Consider the following 25,664-nt stretch of genomic DNA (forward strand, 5'->3'; position numbering starts at 1 on the left):
TCAGTGCAGGCGCTCAGGCAGGAGCGTGAATGCAGCTCGAGCTGCCGGGCAGGAAGCACAGCCCGGCCGGCGGCTGGAGCCTGAGCCCACAGGTGGCTCCAACCCGGCGACCCGGGACCGGGGACTTCGGGCGGGCCACCGCCCAGCGTACACTCGGGTTTGTCTTTGCTGCTGGCCAGGAATTCCAGGAAATACGCAAAGCCGGCAGCGGGGCCGGGGCGGGAGCGGGGCGTGGTCTCCGGGCCGGGGGCGGGCCGGGGGGCGGGCCCGAGCCCGTTAAGAGGACCGTGGCGGGCCGCCGGTGCTGCGCGCCCCGCTGAAGCAGAGACCACCCACCCTCGGCGGAGGGGGCAGCGCCGGGGCGCACGCTTGGCACCATGACCCAGACGCCCGCTTTCGACAAGCCCAAAGTAAGCGCAGGCGGGAGCTCGGGAGCGGGGCGCGGTTCTGGTTCCTTGTCTGGCTGGAGGGCTTAGTGGTGTCCACGCCCCAGGAATGAACGGGGACCCCTGTGGGCGCTTTCTTCCATCAGCTCAGGTTTTTGCCCTTCTCCAGGCTGTTCAATAAGAGACAACGAGGCAGGGAGGGTGGAGTCTGGACGCGCCCCTGGCTGGCCTCCGAGTTCTGCTGCTGACCTGACGTGGCCACTCTGGGTCTCAGTTTCATTGTCTGTCAAATGGGCATCGCAGCCGCCTGCCTGAGTCCAGGCAGGGTGCTTGACATCTCTGAAATTCAGCTGTACAATGGGGCCTGGAGTCTATACCCTGAGATACCTCGTTTTGTGAATAGCTTTATACTCCAGACCATGGTGGTTTTGGGTGCCGAGAAGCTCAAATTTGTGTGTGTGCCCATGGGAGAACCCTGAGCATGCTGGGGGGTGGCGGGGCGGGGAGCAGGGCGCCCTTCCTCCTGCAGGAGGCACTGGATTGGCCTTAGCCCTTGAGCTCCTGTAGGGTTCATTCAGGGCCAAGCCACAGCCACTGGCTACAAAGGATATGTCCCTTGTCCCTCCTCCCACCAGCTGTGGTGTCTTGGGGATGATGGGGTCTGGGAGGGTATGCACGGGTCTTGGGCCCTCTTGGCAGGCTTGGAGCACTGAGATTCAATCCAGGGAAGGGAGGAGGAGCCCGGGAGTCTGACCAGCAGAGTGAATAAGCTGTAGGTCAGGCGAAGGAGTGAGCAGCAATCAGCCTCAACTTACCTACGTAATAGCTTGAGTGATGATGGCAGCAGATGTCAAAAAGTGTTGGTGAGAAGCCTATGGGGGTGGGGAGGGGAGAAGGGGGACTCTGAGGAGGTAAGCCCTGGCACTACTGCTGATGCCCCCACCCCAGGGAAAATGCTCAGCTACTCCTGGTCAGGGCGTTACTCCTGCCCCCAACCCCATGACCCCTTTTCACCTTGTTGGGATGCCCTGTGCCCCATAATTAAAGCTGCTTTCCTTTAAGGCTTTTTTTTTATAATGCTTTTTGGATTCCCTCTACCCTTGGAAATGAATTCCCTTACCCTGATATGAATCCTAAGGTGGTAGAGAAAGCTCCTTGACCCTTAACTGGTTGTGAGATGGGAGTCACAGAGGTAAATAAGCAACACTTCTATCAAACTTGCTATATGCACCAATTCTATCCTTGTATCACTTTTATAACAGCCCTATCATCCCTATTTTTTGGCCTCACCCAATTCTCTCTTAATCAAACTGGTAGGTCATTTTCCCTCCCTGGGCCTCAGTTTCCACACCTGGGAACTGGGCCACACTTGTGTGTGGGTGTTTCCAGAGGTAAACAGGCAATGCTTGAGAGGGAAGTAGAGTGTCCCCCAGTATGTATATGAGATGTGATGTTTCCTGTCCTCGTGAGGAGGGAATGGGCCTGAGCTGGCCGAGCGTGCCAGGAGCATGAGTCTTGAGTTTTCGTGACCAGAGCCAGTTCCCGGCCTCCCCTGGGTGGAGCAGATGATAATAGTGTTAATAGCCGAGCTTACTGAGTTATTGCTCTGTGCCACGCACCATTTCGTTTACCTTCATTAATGCATTTGATCTTAACAGTGACTCTGTGAGGCAGCTAGTGTCATCCCATTTTATAGGTGCAGAGATATTAATTGGACCTGAGATCTCACAGGAAGTGGCTAAGCTGGCTTCAAAAACCTCATGCCTCTAACCAGCTTTTCTGAACTGTGCAGAAGCCTTTGGGGGTGGAGATGCGAGAGCCCAGGTGTGGGCCTGTCTGGGACCAGAGCCTCTGCTGAGCTCTTAAGCTCCTCATAGCTACCACCAGGTGAGCTTTAAGAAGGCAGAGCAAGGCAGTGCTTTCCGAACTTTCATGTGTACTCAAATCATCTGACTTCTGTTAACCTTCAGATTCTGAGTCAGGAGGTCTGGGGCAGGACCTCCGATGTTGCACTTCTCACAAGCCCCAAGGTGTTGGTAACACCACTGGTCTGTGGCCACACTTTTGAGTAGCAAGGCTCCAGGCAGCTGCCTGCCTGATTTGATTGTGTTCTGTCAACAAATGCTTGCTGAGCACTGGAAGAGGCACAAAATGGGGTGGAAGGGTGACCCTTATCAGTCCATTTCCACACAAGGCAAGGCTGGAAAGTCCTGTGGCCCTCAGCTCTATGTTGGGGAGGGATGCCCGGTGTTATAATAACAATGGCTGCCATTTGAGTGTCCCAGATACCTGGCACCTGTGGGTGATTCATGTCACAGAATCCCCTGGACAACACGGTATGGCAAACATCTTCATGCCCATTTGCAGATGAGGTAACTGAGGCCTGGAGAGGTGAAGAGACTTACCCATGCTACACAAAATCTGAGCACCTTGAAGCTGGAGTGGCTAGTGAGCTAGCCCCTGCTGGAATAGCACAGTTTCTGAACGGCCTTTCCTGATGAACAAGAAGATTGGGGCTGAATCTCCAGCATTTTTGTTTCTCATATTTGAATGCTTATCTCAGGGACTGTTCTGCTTTGTGTATATTAAGTATTTTTATGCCCACAGGAGCCCTTTGGGGGGTGTCCTTTTACATTCATTTACGTATGAGGCCACTGAGGCTCAGAGAGAAAGAACTTGCCAAAGTCACATGGCAGAAAGCAGAACTAGACTTGAACCCAGATCTAAAACTGAAGTAGATGCTGTTTACTGCCTTGCTGGTTTGCTTTTCCTGCTGTGTGTGGGAGGAGTGAGAATCAGGGTGGCCCTGGGCCTCAGACTGAGGTTAGATCCCTGCCTTCATACTTGGCAGCTATGAGAGCTCAGATGGGCAATTCCCCGATCCCCAGGGAATCACATTTTTCTCTGTAAAATGGGCCGATAAAACCAAGGTCGGGAGGCTCTTGGGGAATTGACATGCAGTTGGGGCTTGTGAAGCAGCAGGCTTCAGGCGTGCATTGCTCCTGAGGACCGCAGGGGGGCTTGCTGTGGCCTCTGGGGGTCTCTCCACTGGCAGTATCTTTCCCACCTCTTATCTCCTGCCACAAAGCCAGCTGTTGGCACTGCTTTGGGCTTTCAGTGCTTTTCAGTTACCAGAGCCACCTGTTAAAATAAAAATGCCCTGGAAAGAGCTCTGCTTGTTACAACTCATGTGGCAGTTGGGAGGGAGGGGAATGAATGAGATTGGGTTTCCGGGAAGCCTTTTGTTTGACAGGCGGAAATGAGGCTCAGAGAAGGGAGGTGTGGTGTCTGCTGTCACAAAGGGGAGGCTGTCAGCCTTCTGATTCCTCATCTGACCTTAGGGTGGGCTTAGCTTGGGAGGACAGGGCCCCTGTGAGCTGGGAGGAACTTGTCCACCTGCCCAGTTTTATCCTAGGGGTACCCCACCCACCCAGGCAGGGAAGGGTGGCATGGCCGCTGGCTCTGGACAGGAGAGAAGAGTGGGTTGGTGGGGGCTGGCCAAAGTGAGGTTCTAACCTATATTCATCCATAGTAAATATGGATTTGTTCTCACCTGGTGGGGTTCTGAGGCTCCAGAGCAACAAGGTAGGGGAAATAATAACCTCTGGGGGCCTTGTGACAGTGGTGGTAGAATAGCAAGGAGTTTAAACCTGGTCACCAGCTGGGGCCAGGCAGCCTGGGTCTGAGTGCTGACCCGCACTTACCCTGGGGAGCTTAAGTGAATTGCTACTCTGTGCCTCAGTTCACCCATCTGCAAATGGGACTCATACCACTCTACATGAAACCCAAGTACAGGCCTGGCTCAGAGAGGGCATGGCAGTGGTAACTGATATCAGTCATCCTCCTTAACATGGTTACTAATCATGCTGTTTAGATTTTGCCAGCACTGACTGAGCGCTGAAACAACGCAGGATGAAGGGACTGTATTGTGGTGGTTATGGCTTCCTGCATTAGTCAGATGGCTTCCTGGTTGTGGCACTCTTTAGTCTATCCCCTAAGGCAAGTTCCTTAATCACTCTGAGCCTCAGTCTTCTCATCTATGAAATGGGGTGAGTGCTGAGTCTCTAAGCTGTTGCCCCCCAGGACATCCCCTGGCTGAAGACGTGACTTGCCTTCTCTGAAACCTCCAGGGAAGCTACAGCAGCAACACAGAGCTTAGCTGGGTGCCGAGGCAGCAGGAGGCACAGAGGGGGCTGCTCAGCCCCTTCAGCTCTGTCCCTCTGAGCTGCAGGAGCTCAGATGTGGTTGAGCCAAGAGGACTTCCTGGAGGTGATGTGGCTGAAAACAGCTTGTCAGCCCTGGGCCTGCTCTGTCTCCTGGCCTCACCTCAAAAGTCAGCTGAGAGGGCACAGTGCCCAGCACCTAGTAGGGGCTTAATAAGTACTTGTTGGTAACTGAGGATGCTTCCTATTCAGATTTGGAAGGATTTCCTGCGATTCTGTCAAATGCTCACTGTAAATCAGTCTCATGGTGAGCACGTGTATGAAATGAGAGAGTGAGATTCCTCTCCAGAGAGGTCAGGAGGCTGGGTGAGGTCTGGTGCAAGCACCAGGGAGGTGGTGTGGCCCATGGGTAGGACTTGGGCTTAGAGGTGGAGAGATTTGGGTTTTCACCCAACTCCACCACTGTCAGTCTGTGTATCCCTGAGGTCACCGAATTTCAGAGTTTAGCTTGGCAAGTCCATTTCCCTATCTGCAAGTGGGGCTGATGTGTCCCCTGCCTAAGGGTTAAGATTAAATGAGATAAAGGGCCTGATAACAGTAGGCAGCTGCTGTTATTACTGTATTACATCCGAGGCTAGACCTGCAGAGAAAGTGTAGTAGGAGCTCAAGACTCCATCTATCACTGTCTGTGTCTTTGGATACCGCTATGAGTCTCAGTTCTCTCATCTGTAATATGGCAGCAAAATCTCTACTTTACCAGAAACAAGTATAAAATACGAAATAAGGCATGTAGATGGTCCAGCACAGAGTAGCTGCTCAGAAAGTCAGAGACCACTGGCGTTCCTTTTTCCTGAATGGGGCCAATAGAGCAGGGTCCCCACCCCAGTCTCTGGGCTTGCACCTCATTGTCATCTGGGGGAGCCTAACAAGCTTCTCCATGGGTAGTCATAGTTTTCCAGAAATTTCAGTGGGAGGCCTGTCTGAGCTTGGGCTGCCTGTAGAGGTGGTTCCTGCCTCTGTCCCTCCTCTGAAACATACCTGGGAAGCTCCCCAAGAAGCCTCCAGGCAGTGGGACCTATAGGGCATGATGGGTGGGCAGGCTCTGCTCCTGCCCTCCCCAGGGGTGCTCTTGCCCCCCATCTTACAAGGCTCTGAGACCTTCTGCACAGGCAGCTCACATTCTTTGGGCACCTTCCATGCAGGCTGCTGTACCAGGCGCTCCCCTTTGAGCTGTCCCCCTCTGCTCTCTGTCAGCTGTCTTCTGAACCCACTTCCCTCTAACCTGCTTTCCACGTAGCAGCCAGGAAACGCTTTCAAAAGCTGTTTCTCCTGTTTAAAACCCTCCAGTGGGTGCCTCTTAACTGTGACTTGTGAGACCCCCTGCCCTCCACCCCCAACTTTCTGGTTTCATCTCTCTCCACCACCCTCATTCTCTGCACACCAGCCAGTACCCCCTGCTCCCAGCACATTGTTGTTCCCTCTGCCTGTAACCCTTCTCCCTCCCTCCTCCCTTCCCAGGGTAAGTCTTCCCCTGTCTGCCTGCTCCCACCTTCTCAGCAGCCTTGTGCAGCTCTTCTCTCTCCATGTCTGATGTCCCTCATCTCCATTGACATTTAAACATGCCCAAGTCATTCCCCACTTAAAATTTTTTTTTTATTAAGGTATGATTGATATACACTCTTATGAAGGTTTCACATGAAAAAACAATGTGGTTACTACATTTACCCATATTATCAAGTCCCCACCCATACCCCAATGCAGTCACTGTCCATCAGTGTAGTAAGATGCCAGAGATCCACTATGTCCCTTCTCTGTGCTACACTGTTCTCCCCGTGATCCCCCACACCATGTGTACTAAACATAATACCCCTCAGTCCCCTTCTCCCTCCTCCCCACCTGCCCTCCCACACCCCTCCCCTTTGGTAACCACTAGTTCATTCTTGGAGTCTGTGAGTCTGCTGCCATTTTGTTCCTTCAGTTTTGCTTCATTGTTATACTCCACAAATGAAGGAAATCATTTGGCACTTGTCTTTCTCTGCCTGCCTTATCTCGCTGAGCATAATGTCCTCCAGCTCCATCCATGTTGTTGCAAATGGTAGGATTTGTTTCTTTCTTATGGCTGAATACTATTCCATTGTGTATATGTACCACATCTTCTTTATCCATTCATCTACTGATGGACACTTAGGTTGCTTCCATATCTTGACTACTGTAAATAGTGCTGTGATGAACATAGGGGTGCATATGTCTTTTTGAATCTGAGAAGTTGTATTCTTTGGGTATATTCCAAGGAGTGGGATTCTGGGGTCAAAAGGTATTTCTATTTTAGTTTTTTGAGGAACCTCCATATTGCTTTCCCCAGTGGTTGAACTAGCTTACATTCCCACCAGCAGTGTAGGAGGGTTCCCCTTTCTCCGCATCCTTGCCAGCATTTGTTGTTCTTGGTCTTTTCGATGCTGGCCACCCTTACTGGTGTGAGGTGATATCTCATTGTGGTTTTAATTTGCATTTCCCTGATGATTAGTGATGTGGAGCATCTTCTCGTGCCTGTTGGCCATCTGAATATCTTCTTTGGAGAACTGTCTCTTCATATCCTCTGCCCATTTGTTAATCGGGTTATTTGCTTTTTGTGTGTTGAGGTGTGTAAGTTCTTTATATATTTTGGATGTTAACCCCTTGTTGGATATGTCATTTACAAATATATTCTCCCATACTGTAGGAAGCCTTTTTGTTCTGTTGATGGTGTCCTTTGCCGTACAGAAACTTTTTACTTTGATGTAGTCCCATGAGTTCATTTTTGCTTTTGTTTCCCTTTCTCGAGGAGATGGGTTCAGGAAGAAGCTGCTCATGCTTATAGTCAGGAAATGTTTGCCTATGTTGTCTTCTAAGAGTTTTATGGTTTCATGACTTACATTCAAGTCTTTAATCCATTTCAAGTTTACCTTTGTGTATGGGGTTAAACAATAATCCAGTTTCATTCTCTTGCGTGTAGCTGTCCAGTTTTGCCAACACCATCCCCACCTTTTAAAAAGGAACTCTCAACCCATGTGCACCTCCTTTCCCCTCCCAGGCCCATTTGTCCCCTTCAGGGGTAAAATTCTTGAAAGAATGGCCTAAACTTTCTCCATTTTCTTACCTCTACTTATTTCTTCCCTTACTCCAGCCTGGATGCTGCCCCTCAATCCTCTAGAATTGTTCCTTTCTGGCAGCGGTTCTCAATGTTGGCTTTGTGCCTAGTGCCGCCCCCACCCCACTGCCCCGTGATTGAACTACCTGGGGTGGGCCCGGGCACCTGCAGCTCTCCACAGCTTCCCAGGTGGGCAGCCAGGGCTGAGAGCCACCCCTCGGGGGGTCCCCGTGCCCTGTTCTTAGCCCCAAGGACATGTTTCTGCTGTCCTCCTCCTTGACTTCTGGCAGGACCCAACTGTGTTAGTTTCCTGTGGCTGCCATAATAAATTAGCCTACACTGGGTAGCTTAAAACAACAGAAATGTATGCAGAGTTCTGGAGGCCAGAAGTCCCGCATGGAGGTGTCACAGGGCTGTGTGCCCTCTGAAGGCTCTAGGGGAGGGGTCTAGTTGTTGCCTCGCCCAGTTTCTAGTGGCTCCAGGTGTTGCTCAGTTGTGGCCACATCACTCCCATCTGCCTCTGTGGCCATGTTGCTTCCATGTGTGTGCGCGCATGTGTGTGCATCTGTTTGTCTCAAAACACTCTGCCTTCCTGATAAGAAAATGGACAAGTGCATTTGGGACCCACCCAGATAATCCAGGATAAGTTTCTCCACTCATGTGATTTTTTAATCACATCTTTTGCCCTGTAAAGTGACAGATTCCGCGAATTAGGATGTAGGCATCCCTGGGGTGGGGGTGGGGGTGAGGGCACTTCCCACTCTGTGCTAACCTGGTGGCCGCACTGCCCCCTGGGGGTCTGATCCCACTTGCCTTCCCCACAGCGTGCCCTGGGTTTCCCCACCCACCTCTCCACGGCTCCTCTCCGGGCTCATCATCTGGGAGCTGGCACTTGTCAAGGCTTCATCCCAGACCCTCTTCTCATGCTCTCTCCCTGGGTGAACTCATTCGGGCCACCGCTTCAGTTATCTGTGGTCCTACTTATGAATCCAGCCCCAATCTCTCAAACCTCCAGAACCTCGCCTCCTTTGGCTCCTTCCATTTGCATTTGGAGGTCTCAAAGGCACCACCACTTAACAAATCTAAGCTGAGACCTCCCCCGCCTCTCCCCACCCCATGCCTCCTTACCCCTTAGCATGTTTCCCGGGCTTTCCGAGTCGGGGGTGGGAATCCCTGCCTACCCAGGCCCACACTGAAGCAGCACCCTTGACACGCTTCCTGTCCACCCGCTCCTCCATGCCTGCCTCGGCGCGCTGGTCCCAGGCACCATCTCGTAACCCTAACCATGGCTGCTTCTCACTGGTCTTGCTGTCAGTCGTCTCCTGCCTCTGGCCAGCTTCAAGCCTTGTCACGGCTGCTCTGCACTCTCAGGTAAAAACCCAGCTCCTCCTCTGGGCCTCAGCCGGGCACGGTGACCCTGCCTTCTGTGACCCCGTGTTTACGGCCCACCCATGTCCTCTCCCACTGCATGGCCTTTGTGCTGTTCCCTCTGACTGGAATGCTCTTCCTGCCTTTGCCTCGGTGGTGGTTCTTCATCCTTCAGATCTTAGCTCAAGCTCCGCTTTCTCCTGGAAGGGGCTGTTCACCCTCTAGCTGGTAAGTTCTTCTGTTTGTTACATTTCACAGGACTGTCTGTGCTCCTGGGGGAGTTTTCTTGGCCTGGGGTTGTGCGCATATCAGTGTGACACTTAATGTTTCCCCTGGTGGACTGTAAGCATCACAGAAGCGGGACTGTGTGCCTTAAGCTTACCTCTCCATTCCCGGCACCTGTCAGGACCTGGACAGTTTGGCTAATGAACGGCTCTGCATGCCCATTCAGCCTTTGCTATATGCTGGGCTTTGGCCTAAGCACACTGTGTGCATTAACACGGTTGAGCCTTACAAAGCCCTGGGAGGAAGCTGTTATGGTTCCCACTGGACAGTGAGAATGCCACAGCACTGGCAGTCACCTCCTCCAGGGCATCCTGGGGGCGAGCTGAGGAGCTGGGAGTCTGGCTCTCTGGCTAGATCCTTGCCACAGCCATGTGAGGGTTAAGGAAACATCTGGCACATCCTCCTTCAGAGAGTGAGGTCCCTGTCCAAGGTCACACAAGGTTGACAGTTCCCTGGACTGGAAGCTTCCGTGTTCTCCAAGCACTTTTTGAGAATCCAGTAAACACTTGGCTGAGCAGGCACTGAACGGGGTTTGTCAGGGAAGCCAACAGCTCGCTTGATTCCCAGCCTGGGTGTGGGGCACTACTCGGTCCTTTGCCAGCTGGGTGACTTCCAGGAAGATTGATCACTTGGGCCTCCTGCTGACAGGAGGGCTCTGAGGCTCTGTCCCTGGGGCTCCCAGGCTGGGTGTCCTCCGCAGGAGGCAGCTCACAGGGGTGTTCCCAGGGCTGTTCCTCCCTAGCTAGGGCAGCTGCTTTCTTGTCCAGGCTCCCAAGTTCTAGAGAAAGCCCCGCGCTGGTGGAGATGTCAGTTGGGAGTTTTCTGGATCTCCTCTGGCCTTGGAAGTTTCCTGTATGACCTGGAACAAGCAGATGGCGAGGTCACTACCCGCTGTCTCTCAGTACCTGTTGTGCTTCTCTGGCTGTGACAGGCCGGGGCTGTTTCCCAGGACCATGCAGATCTGCCTACGCAGTCATCTTTAATCCTTACAGTCATTCTTGGGTAGGGAGGAAGTATTCCGTGTTTCTCAGTTGAGGAAACGGAGGCTCAGAGAGAACAAGTGTCTGGTTTAAGGTCACACAGCCAAAAGAGGCAGAGCTGGGAGTCAAGCCCCAGTCCTTACCCTCTTGGCAGTGTGCACGGGGTATTTGTGGGGCTGAACATGTAGGAGAGGATCACCAAGATGCCCAGTATCCAGTATCCTTCCTAGAGTACTGGAAAAATCTTTTTGCCTAATAGCGATTCCTGAGATGCTATACTAAGGTAGTACCTGCTTTTGAAAATGGAACCTGATTTTTGAAATACACTGTGGGTATTCACTAGTTCAGGAAGTCTCAGTCAACCCTTTCTGTTTAAGTTGGATTTTCTTTAGTGAGTAGGCTGAGAGCAGGACCTGCCTGCGTGGTGGATGCGGGCTCCCTAGCTCCGTGAGACTGGTTGGCCTTGTTTAAGAGCCTCTGAGGTCTCAACTGTGAACTATAGATAACCATTAAACCCTCCCCACACACAGGATTAAGCAGGATGGTGTGTGTGAAGAATTTAGTGATGTGTATGTGGTAAGTGTCCTTGTGTGGTGGTTGTCATGGTAATGTGAACGCTAACCCTCTGAAACGCCCCTCAGGCGTTCATGGGTGTGTGTTTTCTTTCTTTCTCTCCCCACCCATTCTTGTTTTCTCCCTCTGCCCCCTTGCAGGTAGAACTGCATGTCCACCTTGATGGGGCCATCAAGCCCGAGACCATCTTATACTATGGCAGGTACGTCCACAGATAAGAGGCTTCCTCCCCAGGGCTTGGGTGGGTCCCACCGGTCAACCCAGAGAATTCCAGAGTTGCAGATCAGTGTTACCACATCACCATGGTAACAACCTGCTGGGAGATGTGGAGAAGTGGCCTTCCCTCTCTGGGCCTAAATCTCTGCATCTTCCTCATCAGACCACACGTCCTGCCTCAGTTCACGGGGATGCTGATAAGCCAAGGGTCCCCAGGGACCCCTGGTAAGGGACACCCACCCCTGCTCCCCATACCTCAAGGGCTAATGGTAGCCCCTTTCTTAGGTCTAGTGCTTAAGCGTAGGGACTCTAGAGGCCAGTGTGTGTGGATTCAAATATGGACACACTATTCCCCTGCTGTGCCTTGGCCTCTGTGTAAGAGGGGGGACTTCCTCCAGAGCTGACCTGGGACGTGGGGTCCCCTCAGTCATGCCACCCCTCCCTTCATGTGTTCATTCAATACTCATCTTGTTTGGAGCTGGAAGGACTCTGCCTCCCCCCTCATGGCCTTGAGCAGTTCAGCTCTGGACCCCCCATTTGAAAACTGCTCTGTAACCCAGAACTTACCCAGTTTTTCAGACACTGCCGCTCAGAAGAAAATCTGTGATCCCTTCAATTTCCTGAGAGTTCTGGAATCTCAGCATCAGAGAACCTTTTCTGCCCTAGGAGGCTGCTATTGATCCCATTTTTATCTAGCTACAATCTAAGTATTTTAGCATGACTGTGGGCCAAGTGTGGCTTTCTGCGCTGCTCCTGGGTTCACTTTTTGAAACCTCGCAATTTGAGAAGCAGGTACTATTATCCCCAACTTATGGATGAAGAAACAGCCATGACGGGTGAAGTAACTTGTCTAGTGAGCACAGGTGTGCCCCTAAGTCCGTGGCCCTGACCACTACCCCTGCTAGCTCGTGATTCAGGTGAAGTTCTGCATGTAAAGCATTTAGCTCAGGGCCGAGCACACTGTGTTCCATAAATGTCACTTAATGCTATTAATTATAACTTGTAGCTCTGGCTACTGCGGTGAAGTCACTTAGCTTATCTCTGTGCACGTCTAGTGGTATTCTTCACTTCAGGCAAGGAAGCCATTAGGGTGAATTATCAATCATGGGCACTTGTTAAGGGGTGATAGAGAGCTCATTAGACAAGGAGGTGAAAATGTGGGGCAGGGTGGAGGGAAGAGGGTCAGATTCTATTTCCCAGTTTCCCATGATACCCTTGGCATCTTGGGAGCAGCCATGGTGCCTCAGTGGCCCTGGAGAGGGTATAGGTGCCAGCTGGAGCTTGAGCTCAAGGTCAGGAGGCAGGGGGACCAGGGAGTTGTCAGGCTCAGATAGGGGTGCCCATAAACCCTGGAGGGCTCCCTGGTGGGCTGGGCTGGAGAGGGAGGGGAGTTTCTGGTCTCCGATGTGCCCCCAATTCCAGTGGTTCCTTTTTTGCTTTTGTGACTTGGGCCTCAGTTGACTGTGTTCTCCCTGCTGCCCCTGGGGTTCTGTGCTCTCTGGGGGGTTCTCCTACCTCTTTCTCAGTCTCCTTCATGACCGTCAGCTCTTTCTCCAAAGCACATTCTGAACCTGGCTGCTCTGCTCCCCGTCACTGTCCTGCCCTGAGCTGCCACCTTCCCTCACTTGGACTATTGCTGTGACCTCCTGATTGGCCTCCCCATCTACTGTCCCCACAGTGCTGTACTCAGAACGATTGTCTTAAAACAGGTGGATCAGCTTATTCCCCTGCTCAAACTGGCCTTGTTCAGGGTCAGAGCCAAAGTCCGCACATGGTCCTCAAAGTCTTACAAAGCATGCAAGCATGTGTTAGCTCTGGTATCTTCTGCTTCTGACTTAGTCTGTGCCAGATGTTTCTCAAACTTGCCAGACCTACTAAACACAAAGAGGCAGGGTCACTTGCCCATAGTCACACAGCCTTTAAGTAACGGCTGGGATTCAAACTCGGGCCATTGGGCTTTGGAGCCTGCCGTCTCCCTGGACACTAATAGCCTCATTTCCTCTGCTCTGTACCCTGCAAAGGAGGTACTGTCTGTTTTATTGGCAAGGACATGGAGGTCCTCAGAGGGGACAGCCCATGCCCAGGGAGATCTGGCAGACGCGGGAGGCAAAGGACACTGAACTCCAAAGCCTGAGCTCCTCGTCCTCACCGGGCTGCCTAGTTGGGCTCCTCACGGGCTTGTGGCCCACCCTGGTGGGAAGAGGACTGGAGGGCCCCCAGAACCCGGCCACCGCTGACTGGGGGGAGGGAGCATTGGGGACGGAGCCTAGTCCCACACACAGCCGCAGCTGCTGAGAGTGGCTGTGGGTGGCAGGACAGGGACGGAGAAGCAACTCCGTCCTGCCTCAGCTTCAGGCCTCAGAGGGGAGCTGTGCAGCTCAGCTGGAGCAGCTTCGGGTGGCCCAGTCCCGGTGAAGGAGCCTGAACAATGGCTGCCCCAGGGCTCCCCACCGCAGCTCCAGCTCTGGTTTCCCTCCCATGTTCCCCACACGGCCGCCAGAAGGGGCTCTTAAATCGGAGCTTTTCACACTGCTCCCCTGCTTGAAGTCCTTTGGTGGCTTCCCGGGGCTTTGGGGATGAGGTCCTGGCCTCTACGAAGCCCACCCTCTGGCCCTGCTTGCTCTTGGCAAGTCGTCTACCACGGGGCCAGCACTGAGCACCAGCCGCCCTCCCTGCCCTCTGCCTGCTGGCTCTGCCTGGAGCCCTCAGCACAGGTGCTTCCCGGCCTGGAAACATGTGCCATCCACCGCTTTCCAACTCTCTAACTTTGCTGCTTAAATGTCACCTCTGAAAGGCCTTCCCAGGTCATCTGTGTACTTAAAAGGGTCTCTCGTGGCTGTGAGGGGAGAGGCTGGAGAAGAAGGGGCCAGTGGAGGGCAGCTGAAGTAGTATGACAAGGGTCTGGGGACTGGCTGCTGACGGGCAGGGCAGGCGGCATCTGGGGAGGCCCGGCTCTGGTCTGGGCAGCTGGGCAGATGCAGGGGTCATCGGATGCCTGCCTTGCGAGGGGGTGGTCACACACGTGGGTCTGTCTTAGCTACTGCTACCCACCTGGTGCCCACACCTCACAGGCCCTCGAGTGGCTGTGTGTAGAGGCAGGGACCAGGGAGCTGTGGACCTCTGGATGCTGGTCTGAAAACCATGCAAAGGGATGAGTTCACCTGGGCAGGTGTGTAACAGGAAGTCCGAGAGAGAGTGGTCCGGAGGAAGAGCCCCTCCTGGCAGTGGGGGGAGCGGGAGTACGGACACCAGGAGACTCACACCTAGCAGGTCCCAGGGGACTCCAGGCGAGTGTGGCCACATGTGAGCCAGAGCCTTCGCGTCCCCTTCTCTGCCTTCCACCCGCCAGCTCCCAGAATGATATCCAAAGTACAGTATTTAGCAGGTGGTACAGGCTCTGCAGAGGCCACGATCACTGGGGATGGCCTCATGAGGGTGATTCGGGCAGACTGGCCAGCAGAGGAAGGCTCGAGGGGCACCGAGCGCCTGACCTGGGGGCAGGACTGCACGGGGGCACCGGCTCCCCCTCAGTGTCTGGTGGGGCTGGAGGGGAGCGGCAGCAGGCTGCCTGGTGGGCTGATGGACACTAGTGTGATTCCTGGTGGTAACCACTGGGCACTTGTAGGGACTTGGGCCCCCAGAAGGGGAAGGTGGCACATTTAGGGGGCTTAGGGAACAGGTATTTATGTAGGGAGATATTTTAATAACAGAAGGGCTTAAATATTCTTTGTTCAAACTTCCATTTCTTTGATAACTTCTTCCCTTCTATATTGTTCTTGCTTTGTGGATAACTGGGTGCTTGAACCTCCTGACTTAATCACCTAATTTTTTTAACTACTATTTTTACTGTTTGTTCTACTTGCAGGAGGAGTTTCTCAATTTTATTTTCCATTCCTTTTATTACAGCCTGATGGTTGCTTCCATATTCTTTTAAATTTCCAAGGGCTCTTTCTTACTCTCTGAAGGTCCCCTTTTGAATAAATGGATGTTCTTGTTTCAGGGACGTAGCATCTTCTTATTTCCTTGAGGTTCTTTGTTTTAGGGTTTTAAAGGTTTCTTTGCATTGTTTCCTGAGTTCCTTTTGTCTCTTTGGTCCCTCCTGGTAGGAGCATTTCTAGAATGTCTGGTGTTCTTTGCCTGTCCCTTTTATTTTCAAAGTGGGGAAAGTGAGGCTCAGGGTGACCCATAAGCCAGGAAGTGCAGAGAAGGCCGGAGCACCCAGAAGCAGGGCAGCCAGCCTGACCTCACACCCTGCTTCTGCTGGTCCAGGGGAAAAAGAGGCACTAATAGGGAAGGGCAGCTCCAGGTCAGAAGGGCCATGCTCGGCAAGCCCTTACTGCGTGGTGGCTGAGGTCCAGCCCCATGCAGGGGCTGTGGGAAGGGACAGGAATGAGCTCTAAGGTGGGTGGCCAGCAACCCCTGACCCCCGCGTGTGCCTCCACCCAGCCCTCTCCCAGCACCCTGAGCCAGTCTGAGAGCTGTCCAGATGCAGGGTGGAGGGCAGAGGAGGGAAGTGTGGTGCCTGTCCCTGCACCGGGTATTGTGGCCTGCACTATTGTCCCTGGTAACCCCTGACCTGGCATGGGACCAGCTGGCTCCACCATTCCTGGAGCTGAGGAGAAGATGCAGGCCTGTCCTGGTATGACCTGTCCTCAGGCAGCAGGCGTGTGGGCTCACATGTACAAATGGACTTGGCCCTGGTTGTTGCCCTTGAGATTTGCAGGCTGTCTGGCCTTGGAGACAGGAGGTGCCGGGAGGATTCCGGTCCTGGTGCTGTAGGCCTTGGGCGTGTTTTCCCACCTGTCCAGATGGGAGGGGTTGGATGGAGAGGTCCCCAGGGTTCTTACTGTGGCCTCCGAGGAGTTGGTTGGATCAGTCCGGGGGTAGCCCACCTCCCTTGTTGTTTTGTCCACAGGAAGAGGGGGGTCCCCCTCCCTGCCAACACAGCAGAGGAGCTGCAGAACATCATCGGCATGGACAAGCCACTCAGCCTCCCGGACTTCCTGGCCAAGTTCAGCTACTACATGCCTGCCATCGCGTGAGTCGCCTGCTCTCAGGCCCTGGGCAGTGTCAGTCCCCAGGACAGTGGCCAGCCCCAGGCCTGCACCTCAGCCTGCAGGGCAGAGGGGGCTCTCTGAGCCCCCGGCTCTGCTTCTCACGTTGTGTGTGCTTGTGTGACTCTCTCCACGCCTTGTTTTTCCCTTTGGGGAGTGACGGACTGAAATTCCCCAGCTTCTACAGAAGAGTGACAGAATGTGGGGGTTAAGAACACAGTGTCAGATTCTTGCATGAAATAACTGACATTAGGCAAAATAATCCTCTCCATGCCTCAGTTTCCTCATCCAGACAATGGGGCTGTGACCCGTCTACCCCCTAGGGCTGGAGCCGGGAATGGACACAGCACGGTCCTCAGCAAGTCCCCCACCCTGCCCACCCGCTTACTATGAAGACAACTGCTACTGCTGACAGCCAGGTGCTGGTGTTCTTAGAGTACCTTTCACTCTTTCCATTTTTCACTAGCAGAATCTTTGAGATATGGAAGAATATAATGTCTGTAGAGCTCATTCAACTATGCTTTTTGTAATTGTCAACAGCCCTGCTAGATGGACACACTCATTTGCAGAGGAGGAAATGAAGGCTTGGGGAGGCATAGCAGCTTGTTAGGACCACACAGCTGGCAAGGTGTGAAGCCCAGATTCTCACCCTGGTGCCACCTCAGGCTTCCAGGCATGGGGCCATTTCCCACGGCAGGCAAGAATTGGGCCTTGGCTGTAGGTGCTGCCAGAGCTCAGGACCGGGCAGAAGCAAAGGGACTGGGAAGAGTCAGGGAAGGCTGCCTGGAGGAAGCAGTGTGGGCTAGGCTGGGGATGGAGAGGGTGATATTGTCCAGAGGGCCAGACCTGAGGAAAGGTTTGGAGGATGGTCCAAGCCCTGGTTATTGGAGGACCAATCAAGAGGGTGTATGAGAGACGGAGGCCACTGGCTGGGTAGGTGACAGGGCAGAGTGAGGAATCTTAGGGAAGGAAGATGTGTGCCAGGGCTGTTGGCCCCTCGTGGGAAGCTTTGGCACGCAGATTGGAAGGCACCAACTGTGCGCATCCCTGCTTCTGGTGAGCAGGTGCACAGGTGCAGCCATGCAGTCTGTTGGGCATCACCTCCTTCAGAGCTGCTGGCCTTTTGGGGCCACAGGCCATGAGACTCTGGCCTCCGAGCCCCTTGCCACCACAGGTGCTGGGAGAGAGCTCTCACCTCCTGCCGCTTGCCCTTTGGCTCTCTCCACACTGGGCGCTCCTACAGGGCCTCCGACCCCAAGTGTGCCCTGACCTCCCGCCCTCTGCCGTTCCCTCTGCCTGGAACGCTGTTCCTGTAGATGCCTCACGACTGGCTTCCTCACCTCCTTCACATCTCTGCTCAGATGTTCCTCCCTCACGGAGGCCTTCCCTGGTCATACTGCAGAAAATGGCAGTCCTCACCCTTGTTTTATGTGCACCAAGAGGACTCTTCACTGGCTTGACTACTCTGTTTTATATTTTACTCATTTACTCGTTCATCTCTCGTGCTAGGTTGTAGCCTCGTGAGGGCAGGGATCTTGTCCTCCTTGCTTGCTGAATGCATGTGCCTAGGAGAGTGCCAGCGGGGGGTGGAATGAATGAGTTCCCCAGCAGCCCCCTTCCCTGGGAGGCCAGCACCCCTGGGGAGGGCAGCAGCTGCCGTCCTCAACCTCAGAGGGACAGGTCTGTGGCCCTCCTCCTGGGAGTGGCGGGTTTCCCAGGCACTTGCCTCCCATGTTCTCTGTTCTGGTAACCATTCTGTTCTCATGTTCCATGTTCTCCATTCCGGTAACCATTCTGTTCTCATGCTTCATGTTCTATGTTCTGGAAACCATTCTGTTCTCATGCTTCATGTTCTATGTTCTGGTAACCATTCTGTTCTCATGCTTCATAGAAACTTCCAGCTAGGCACGGTCCACTATCATCTGATCAACATGCACAGTAGCCCTGGCAGGTTAACTTGTGCCTTGCTTCTGGAGCCAGTACTCAGAAATAACATACTTCTGAGTGTTTGTTCTGCTCCAGGCACTGGCCTGGGTGAGTTTTGTTGAGATTTACTCACTGGTCTTCACAAGAACCTCACAATAATAACTTTGATGTAGGTGTCAGAGAGGGTGACAAACCAGGGATGCACAGCAGATAAGCATGGGAACCAGGATTCAAGTCTGAGCCCCAGGTCCCTTCCCCATCTTGGAGTTCCCTCTGGATTTGTCTGTGTTCTTTCCTCTCTTTGTGGTGTTATTGGAATAGAATGGACAAATAGAAACTGTATGTGTTTAAGGTGTACAACTTGATGTTTTGACATATATGTATGCATTGTAAAATGACCACCACAGCCAAGCTAGTTGACATATTCATCACCACATCTCATTACTGTGTTTGTGGTGAGAACAATGAGATCTATAGTGATAGCAAATTTGAAGCATACAATATTGTTAACCATAGTCACCGTGCTGTACATTGGATGCCCAGAACTTACTCTTGTATAAAAGAATCTGTATCCTTTGACCAACCTCCATGTTTCCCTCTCTCCAGCTTCCAACAACTACTGTTTGTTCTGCTCTCATGAATTCCACTACTTTAGATTCCACATGTGAGATCATGTAGCAGTTGTCTTTCTGTATCTGACTTATTTCACTCAGTATAATGTCCTCCAGGTTCATTTATGTTGTAAATTGCAGAATTACCTTATTTAAAGCTGAATAATGTTTCACTGTGTATGTGCATCACATTTTCTTTATCCATTCATCTGTTTATGGATGTTTAGGTCATTTCCATGTCTTGGATACTGTAGATAATGCTGCAGTGAATATGAGAGTAAAAATAGCTCTTTGAGATACTCCTTGGGCTATACCCCCAGAAGAGGGACTGTGGGGTCATATGGTAGTCCTAGTCTTAGTTTTTTGAGGAACCTCCATACAGTTTTCCATAGTGGCTGCACCAGCTTACATTCCCACGAACAGTGTTAGAGGGTTCCCTTTTCTCCCTCGCATCCTCACCAATACTGGTTATCTCTCATCTTTTTGAAAGTAGCCATCCTAACAGGGGTGAAGTGAAATATGAGTGTGGTTTTAATTTGCCTTTCTCTTATGATCAGTCATATATTTCTTTTAATTACAGTATCATTGATATACAATCTTATGAAGGTTTCACATGAGACCATTGTGGTTACTATATTCACCCATATTATCAAGTCTCCCCCGACACACGCCCCATTGCAGTCACTTTCCATCAGCATAGTAAGATGTTATAGAGTCATTTACTTGTCTTCTCTGCTATACTGACTTCCCTGAGACACCCCTACATTATGTGTGCTAATCATAATGCCCCTTAATCCCTTCTCCATCCGTCCCCACCCTCACCCTCCCCTTCCCTTTGGTAAATGCTAGTACCTTCTTGTAGTCTGTGAATCTGCTGCTCTTTTGTTCATTCAGTTTTGCTTTGTTATACTCCACAAATGAGTGAAATCATTTGGTACTTGTCTTTCTATGCCTGGCTTATTTCACTGAGCATAATACCCTCTAGCTCCATCCATGTTGTTGCAAATGGTAAGGTTTGTTTTCTTCTTATGGCTGAATAATATTCCATTGTGTATATGTAAATGTACCACATCTTCTTTATCCATTCATCTGCTGATGGACACTTAGGTTGTTTCCTTATCTTGGCTATTGTAAATAGTGCTGTGATAAACATAGGGGTGCATATGGCTTTTTGAATCAGGGATCTTGTTTTCTTGTAAATTCTTAGGAGTAGAATGACTGGGTCAAATGGTATTTCTATTTCTAGTTTTTTGAGGAACTTCCATATTGCTTTCCACAGTGGTTGAACTAATTTACGTTCCCACCAACAGTGTAGGAGGGTTCCCCTTTTTCCACATCCTTGCCAGCATTTGTTGTTCCTTGTCTTGTACATGTTGTCCATCCTAACTGGTGTGAGGTGATATCTCATTGTGGCTTTAATTTGCATTTCCCTGATAATTAGCTATGTGGAGCATCTTTTCATGTGCCTGTTGGCCATCTGAATTTCTTCTTTGGAGAAGTGTCTGTTCAGATCCTCCACCCATTTTTTAATCAGGTTATTTGCTTTGTGGGTGATGAGGCTTGTGAGCTCTTTATATATTTTAGATGTTAACCCCTTGTTGGATATGTCATTTACGAATATATTCTCCCATACTGTAGGATGTGTTTTCGTTCTGCTAATGGTGTCCTTTGCAGTACAGAAGTTTTTAGTTTGATGTAGTCCCATTTGTTCATTTTTGCTTTTGTTTTCCTTGCCTGAGGAGATGTGTTCAGGAAAAAGTTGCTCCTGTTTATATTCAAGAGATTTATGCCCATGTTTTCTTCTAAGAGTTTTATGGTTTTATGACTTACATTCAGGTCTTTGATCCATTTTGAGTTTACTTTTGTGTATGGAGTTGGACAATAAACCAGTTTCATTCTCTTACATGTAGCTGTCCAGTTTTGCCAACACCAGCTGTTAGAGGCTGTCATTTCCCCATTGTATATCCATGGCTCCTTTATCATATATTAATTGACCATATATGTGTGGGTTTGTATCTGGGCTCTCTATTCTGTTCCATTTATCTATGGGTCTGTTCTTGTGCCAGTACCAAATTGTCTTGATTACGGTGGCTTTGTAGTAGAGTTTGAAGTTGGGGAGCATAATCCCCTTAGCTTTATTCTTCCTTCTCAGGATTGCTTTTGCTATTCGGGGTCTTTTGTGGTTCCATATGAATTTTAGAATTATTAGTTCTAGTTTGTTGAAGAATGCTGTTGGTATTTTGATAGGGATTGCATTGAATCTCTAAATTACTTTGGGTGGGATGGCCATTTTGACAATATTAATTCTTCCTATCCATGAGCATGGGATGTATTTCCATTTATTGGTGTCTTCTTTAATTTCTCTCATGAGTGTCTTGTAGTTTTCAGAGTATAGTTCTTTCACCTCCTTGGTTAAGTTTATTCCTAGGTATTTTATTCTTTTTGATGCAATTGTGAATGGAATTGTTTTCCTGATTTCTCTTTCTGCTAGTTCATCATTAGTATATAGGGATGCAACAGATTTATGTGTATTGATTTTGTATTCTGCAATTTTGCTGAATTCAGTTATTAGTTCTAGCAGTTTTGGGGTGGATTCTTAAGGGTTTTTATGTACAGTATGTCATCTGCAAACAGTGACAATTTGACTTCTTCCTTACCAATCTGGATGTCTTTTATTTCTTTGTGTTGTCTGATTGCCATGGCTAGGACCTCCAGTACTATATTGAGTAAAAATGGGGAGAGTGGGCATCCTTGTCTTGTTCCTGATCTTAAAGGAAAAGCTTTCAGCCTTTCACTGTTACATATGGTGTTGGCTGTGGGTTTGTCACATATGGCCTTTATTATAGTGAGGTATTTTCTCTCTGTATCTATTTTGCTGAGAGTTTTTGTCATGAGTGGATTTTGAATTTTGTTGAATGCTTTTTCAGCATCTATAGAGATGACCATGTGATTTTTGTCCTTCTTTTTGTTGATGTGGTATGATCAGTGATATTGAGCATCTTTCCATGTACCTGTTGGCCATTTGTGTGTCTTTTGAGAAACGTCTGTTCAGGTCTTTCACCTATTCTAAAATCAGGTTTCATTTTTTTGCTTGTTGTTTGCTGTCAGGGGGGTAGGAGTTACTTATATATTTTGGATATTAGCCTCTTGTTAGGTACACTCTGTTGATGGTTTCCTTTGCTGTGTACTTTTTACTTTGATGCAATCCCACTTCTCTGGTCTTTTTTTTTTTTTTTTTTGCTTTTGTTGCCCGCATGTGTCCTTTTCTCTTACTTCCCTTCCCTGCTGGCCTTCTTCCGTCACTCAACAAATATCTGAGTGGCCAGCATGTCCCAGGCTCTGTCCCTGGCTGAGAGATCATAGCCTTGACAGATGGACGGGTCCTTGTCTGTGGAGGCTACATTCTAGCAGGGGAGATGAACATTGTCAGTAAAGAAACTATAAGTAACGTTGGGTGGTGATGAGCACCATGGAGAGCCCAGGGTGGGGATGCAGAATGGTGTTTTACAACCAGGTGGTCAGGGGAGGGCTGTCTGAGGAAGTTAGGCTGCAGCCAGGATCTGAAGGGCAGGAGGGAGCATAAGATGATCCAGGGGAAGAGCCTGCAGGCCGGGGGAGCTACAAACAGTAAAGCCCTGCCATGGGAACAAGCTTGACTGCTCCTTGAACAGAAAGAAGGTTTTGGTGGCTTCACGGAATGAGTGAGAAGGAAGGTGCTGGGACCATTGGCAGAAGCCAGATTATCAGGCCCTGTGGGCTGGGCCACAGGGTTGAGATTTCATTCTATGTGGTGGGAAACCATTAGGGTTCAGAATGGAGGAACAATGTGCTTTGGATTACACTTTTAAGAGTGTTCTAGCTCTTGTGCAGAAAACAGAAGGGAAGCGAGGAGACAGGCCAGTAGCAAGAAGAGGTGCTTAGAACCAGAGTGAAGGGTGCGAGAATCGGCATACCGTTTGGAAGTAGAGCCGACAGACTTGCAGTGCTTCTGGGATCTCCTCCTGCAGACGCCCAGGGCACAGGGCTGTCAGATGAGGGGCTGGGGGTCATAAGCGGGTTTGATCTACAAGGGGCTGGGGCCAGCCCTGTTGCTCCTTGAGCTTCCAAGGAACTTGGGGAAGGTTGTCCCAACCCCTCTCTTCCTTCCCAGGGGTTCCCGAGAGGCCATCAAAAGGATTGCTTATGAGTTTGTCGAGATGAAGGCCAAGGAGGGCGTGGTATATGTGGAGGTGCGTTACTGCCCACACCTGCTGGCCAACTCTAAAGTGGAGCCAATCCCCTGGAACCAGGCTGAGTGAGTGACTGCCCAGAGGGGCTGTGGTGGGGACCTAAACCTGAGACCCGAAGGGCAGGCTGCAGGGAGGCCCCGAACCAAGCACAACTTTGATCTTGCCCCCAGATCTGGCCCCTGGTCTCAGAAAGATGGCTTAACCCTGATAAGAGATGTGGTTTCCATCTCTCACCTGGGCTTATGTTTTTACTTTGGGCAAAAGTGCCCAAAGTAGTGCCCTGCCGCTCCTAGTTCTGGACACAAGCCCATAGCCTAGGAACATTAGCCTGCTTATCCAGTGACTTCTAGGGGTCCTGTTGTAACACTGTAACTGAAGTGAGTCTGGCCCATTCCTGCCCCTCTGCCTGGACCTAAGGGATTTCTTAGTGGTGTCACCTGACCACCTTGTCCCCCTCTAGCCATGACTCAGGTACATGTGAACAAGTGGGAATGAGACCGAGCATGCCTGCTAGTGCTTTCCATCCCAGTGGGGGGCACTGACAGGGGCCCCCTCCCTCCCCGCCCTGCGCCCATCACTTCTCTTCAGGGGCAGTGCCCAGGCAGCTTAAGGAAGCTGGACAGGGCTGTGCTGGGCTTGGTGCAGGCTCCCTCAGAGGCGTGGGCTTGTGGGAGAGGGGGCTTCTCTCCTTCCTTTCTCCCCTGCCTCCCTTTTCTGCCTCCCCTGCTGCAGGACCCCCCCCCCCCATATCCCTTCCCCTTCCCTCATCTTGTCCTTTAGACCTTCCTTTGTCTCAGACCTATCCCTATTCCTTTCCCCACACAGAGGGGACGTCACCCCGGATGAGGTGGTGGACCTGGTGGGCCAGGGCCTGCAGGAGGGAGAGCGGGACTTCGGGTCGAAGGTGCGGTCCATCCTGTGCTGCATGCGCCACCAGCCCAGTGAGTATCACCCCAGCCCGCCCCGGGCTGCCCAACTGATGCTGGCCCCACCCTCCTGGCCTGGTACTGGGCCTGTACCTGGTCTCCCCAGGTAACCTGTGAGCCCCTCAGCGGGACCTTGGGGCTTCCTGAAGCCACCAGAGCCCTCCTGAATAGGCTCAGAACTTTCTGGCAACAGAGACTTTTCTGCAGGAAGCTCCAAACCAGAGGAGCCTGAATAATAGAAAAAAATCTAGGCCAGGCTCTGATTAGCCCATGGTCTTCTCTTGAGGCTCTGTGGGCCGGGCCTCTTCCTGTTGAGGCCACAGAACCAGTGAATACGGTCTGATTTCCGGGACTTCTGAGAGACTCCCTTGTGACTGACACTGATAAAATCTTCAGGGCTTGAGTCTTCACGGTGTGGAGCCCCACTGTGTGGACCTTAGATCTGTGGTGCCACGTGTGGTGATCACACATCCTTTCTCCACTCCAAGGGGTGGTGAGAAGCAAAGCAGAGGCTTACACCAACCTGTGAGGAGTGACTTGTATATTCTCTAATCTTGCAGCAGCCTGTGAGGTGGGCTTGTTTTCCCCCATTTGAAGATAAGGAAACTGAGGCAGAGAAGGGCAAATTCTCTTGGTCCTCAGTCAGGAAGGCACAAAGTCCAGATCTGAACCCAGGGTCATCTTGTGCCAGAGCCTGTGATTGCTTCTTTTTTAGACCTTTCATGATGATTTCATTGGTTAAGAGTAGAGTGTATTAGCAGTATGTTTAGTAATACTAGTGGCAGTGATATTTTGGCCTTAAATGTTAACTTGTGTGGGCCTCCATCTCCTCATCTGCTAAGCCCACCTTAAGGTTTGTATGGGGATCCAGTGAGAGAACAGAGGCTTGTCATTAGCTGAGCCCAGGCCCTGTCCTCGGCGCTTTACACACAGGCCTTGGCAAAGCCACGACCTGTGCAGTAGGTGGCAGTGTGCCCTCTGAGGGGAGCGGCAGCGGGCCCTGCGTGGAGCAGCTGGCTGAGCGCCATGTGGTTAGGCAAGGGCTGCCAGGATTTGAAGACGAGACTGGGGCTCTGTGTCTTACACTAGCCTCAGGTTGGACGGGGCGAGCAGGGTGGGATGCAAGTGGGGGTGCTGGAGGGGTCTCTCTCCTGGGTGCCGCTGAGAGGCCTGGTGGGCATTTTGCCTGCAGACTGGTCCCTTGAGATGGTAGAGCTGTGTAAGAAGTACAGGCAGCAGACTGTGGTGGCTATCGACCTGGCTGGAGATGAGACCATCCAGGGAAGCAGCCTTTTCCCAGGACATGTGAAGGCCTACGAGGTGAGTCCTGCAGGGCAGCAGCTGGCATTGGTGAGCTGGGGGAGGAGCGTGTCTCCACCTGCAGTAGGCAGAAGTTGCAGCTGGGGAGTGTGAGGCCTCCTGGGTTCCCAAGTGTGCCTTAGATGGGTTCAGGGGCTCTAGAAATTGGGAATTTTTGTTTTTAATTGTTTGAAACAGAAATCTATTCTCCACATAATTGTTTGAAACAGAAATCTATTCTCCACATGATGCACAAGAGCCCAGGTTCAGGCTGCCGTTGGAAGCTTCCCCCACCCCACCCTTTGTCTCCCTTCCTCTCTGAACACCAGAGCACAGGGAAACCCTCCTTGGTGCCGCAAGGCCTGTTTGAGCTTGGTTTTGCCTAGGACTTGGTAACTTTGACTGTCCCTCCTCTGGGCCCGTTTCATCTGCTGGGATGGCTGATTAGCACAGACATCTTGGAGCCTCATGACATACTCCCTGTGGATGAAGCTGGGGTTAGAGTGGGGGCCCTAGAGTCT

General features: G+C 51.4%; 1 protein-coding gene across 6 annotated transcripts in view; it reads left to right on the plus strand.

Moving 5' to 3' along the window:
• The first annotated feature begins 254 nt into the window (after positions 1-254).
• ADA (adenosine deaminase) overlaps positions 255-25,664 on the plus strand; it is a 29,170-nt gene continuing 3,760 nt past the window's right edge. For 5 of the 6 annotated variants that reach the window (XM_037012737.2, XM_037012739.2, XM_073236565.1 and 2 more), the window contains exons 1-6: positions 255-410; positions 11,023-11,084; positions 16,014-16,136; positions 22,840-22,983; positions 23,744-23,859; positions 25,037-25,164. In XM_037012737.2, coding sequence (XP_036868632.2) covers positions 378-410; positions 11,023-11,084; positions 16,014-16,136; positions 22,840-22,983; positions 23,744-23,859; positions 25,037-25,164 — 606 coding nt within the window. In that variant the 5' untranslated portion in view covers positions 255-377. The remainder of the gene's footprint in view (positions 411-11,022; positions 11,085-16,013; positions 16,137-22,839; positions 22,984-23,743; positions 23,860-25,036; positions 25,165-25,664) is intronic. The other variant, XM_037012743.2, reaches the window with a different exon arrangement.

Source organism: Manis javanica, chromosome 5, assembly GCF_040802235.1.
Source record: "Manis javanica isolate MJ-LG chromosome 5, MJ_LKY, whole genome shotgun sequence".
Taxonomy (NCBI): domain Eukaryota; kingdom Metazoa; phylum Chordata; class Mammalia; order Pholidota; family Manidae; genus Manis; species Manis javanica.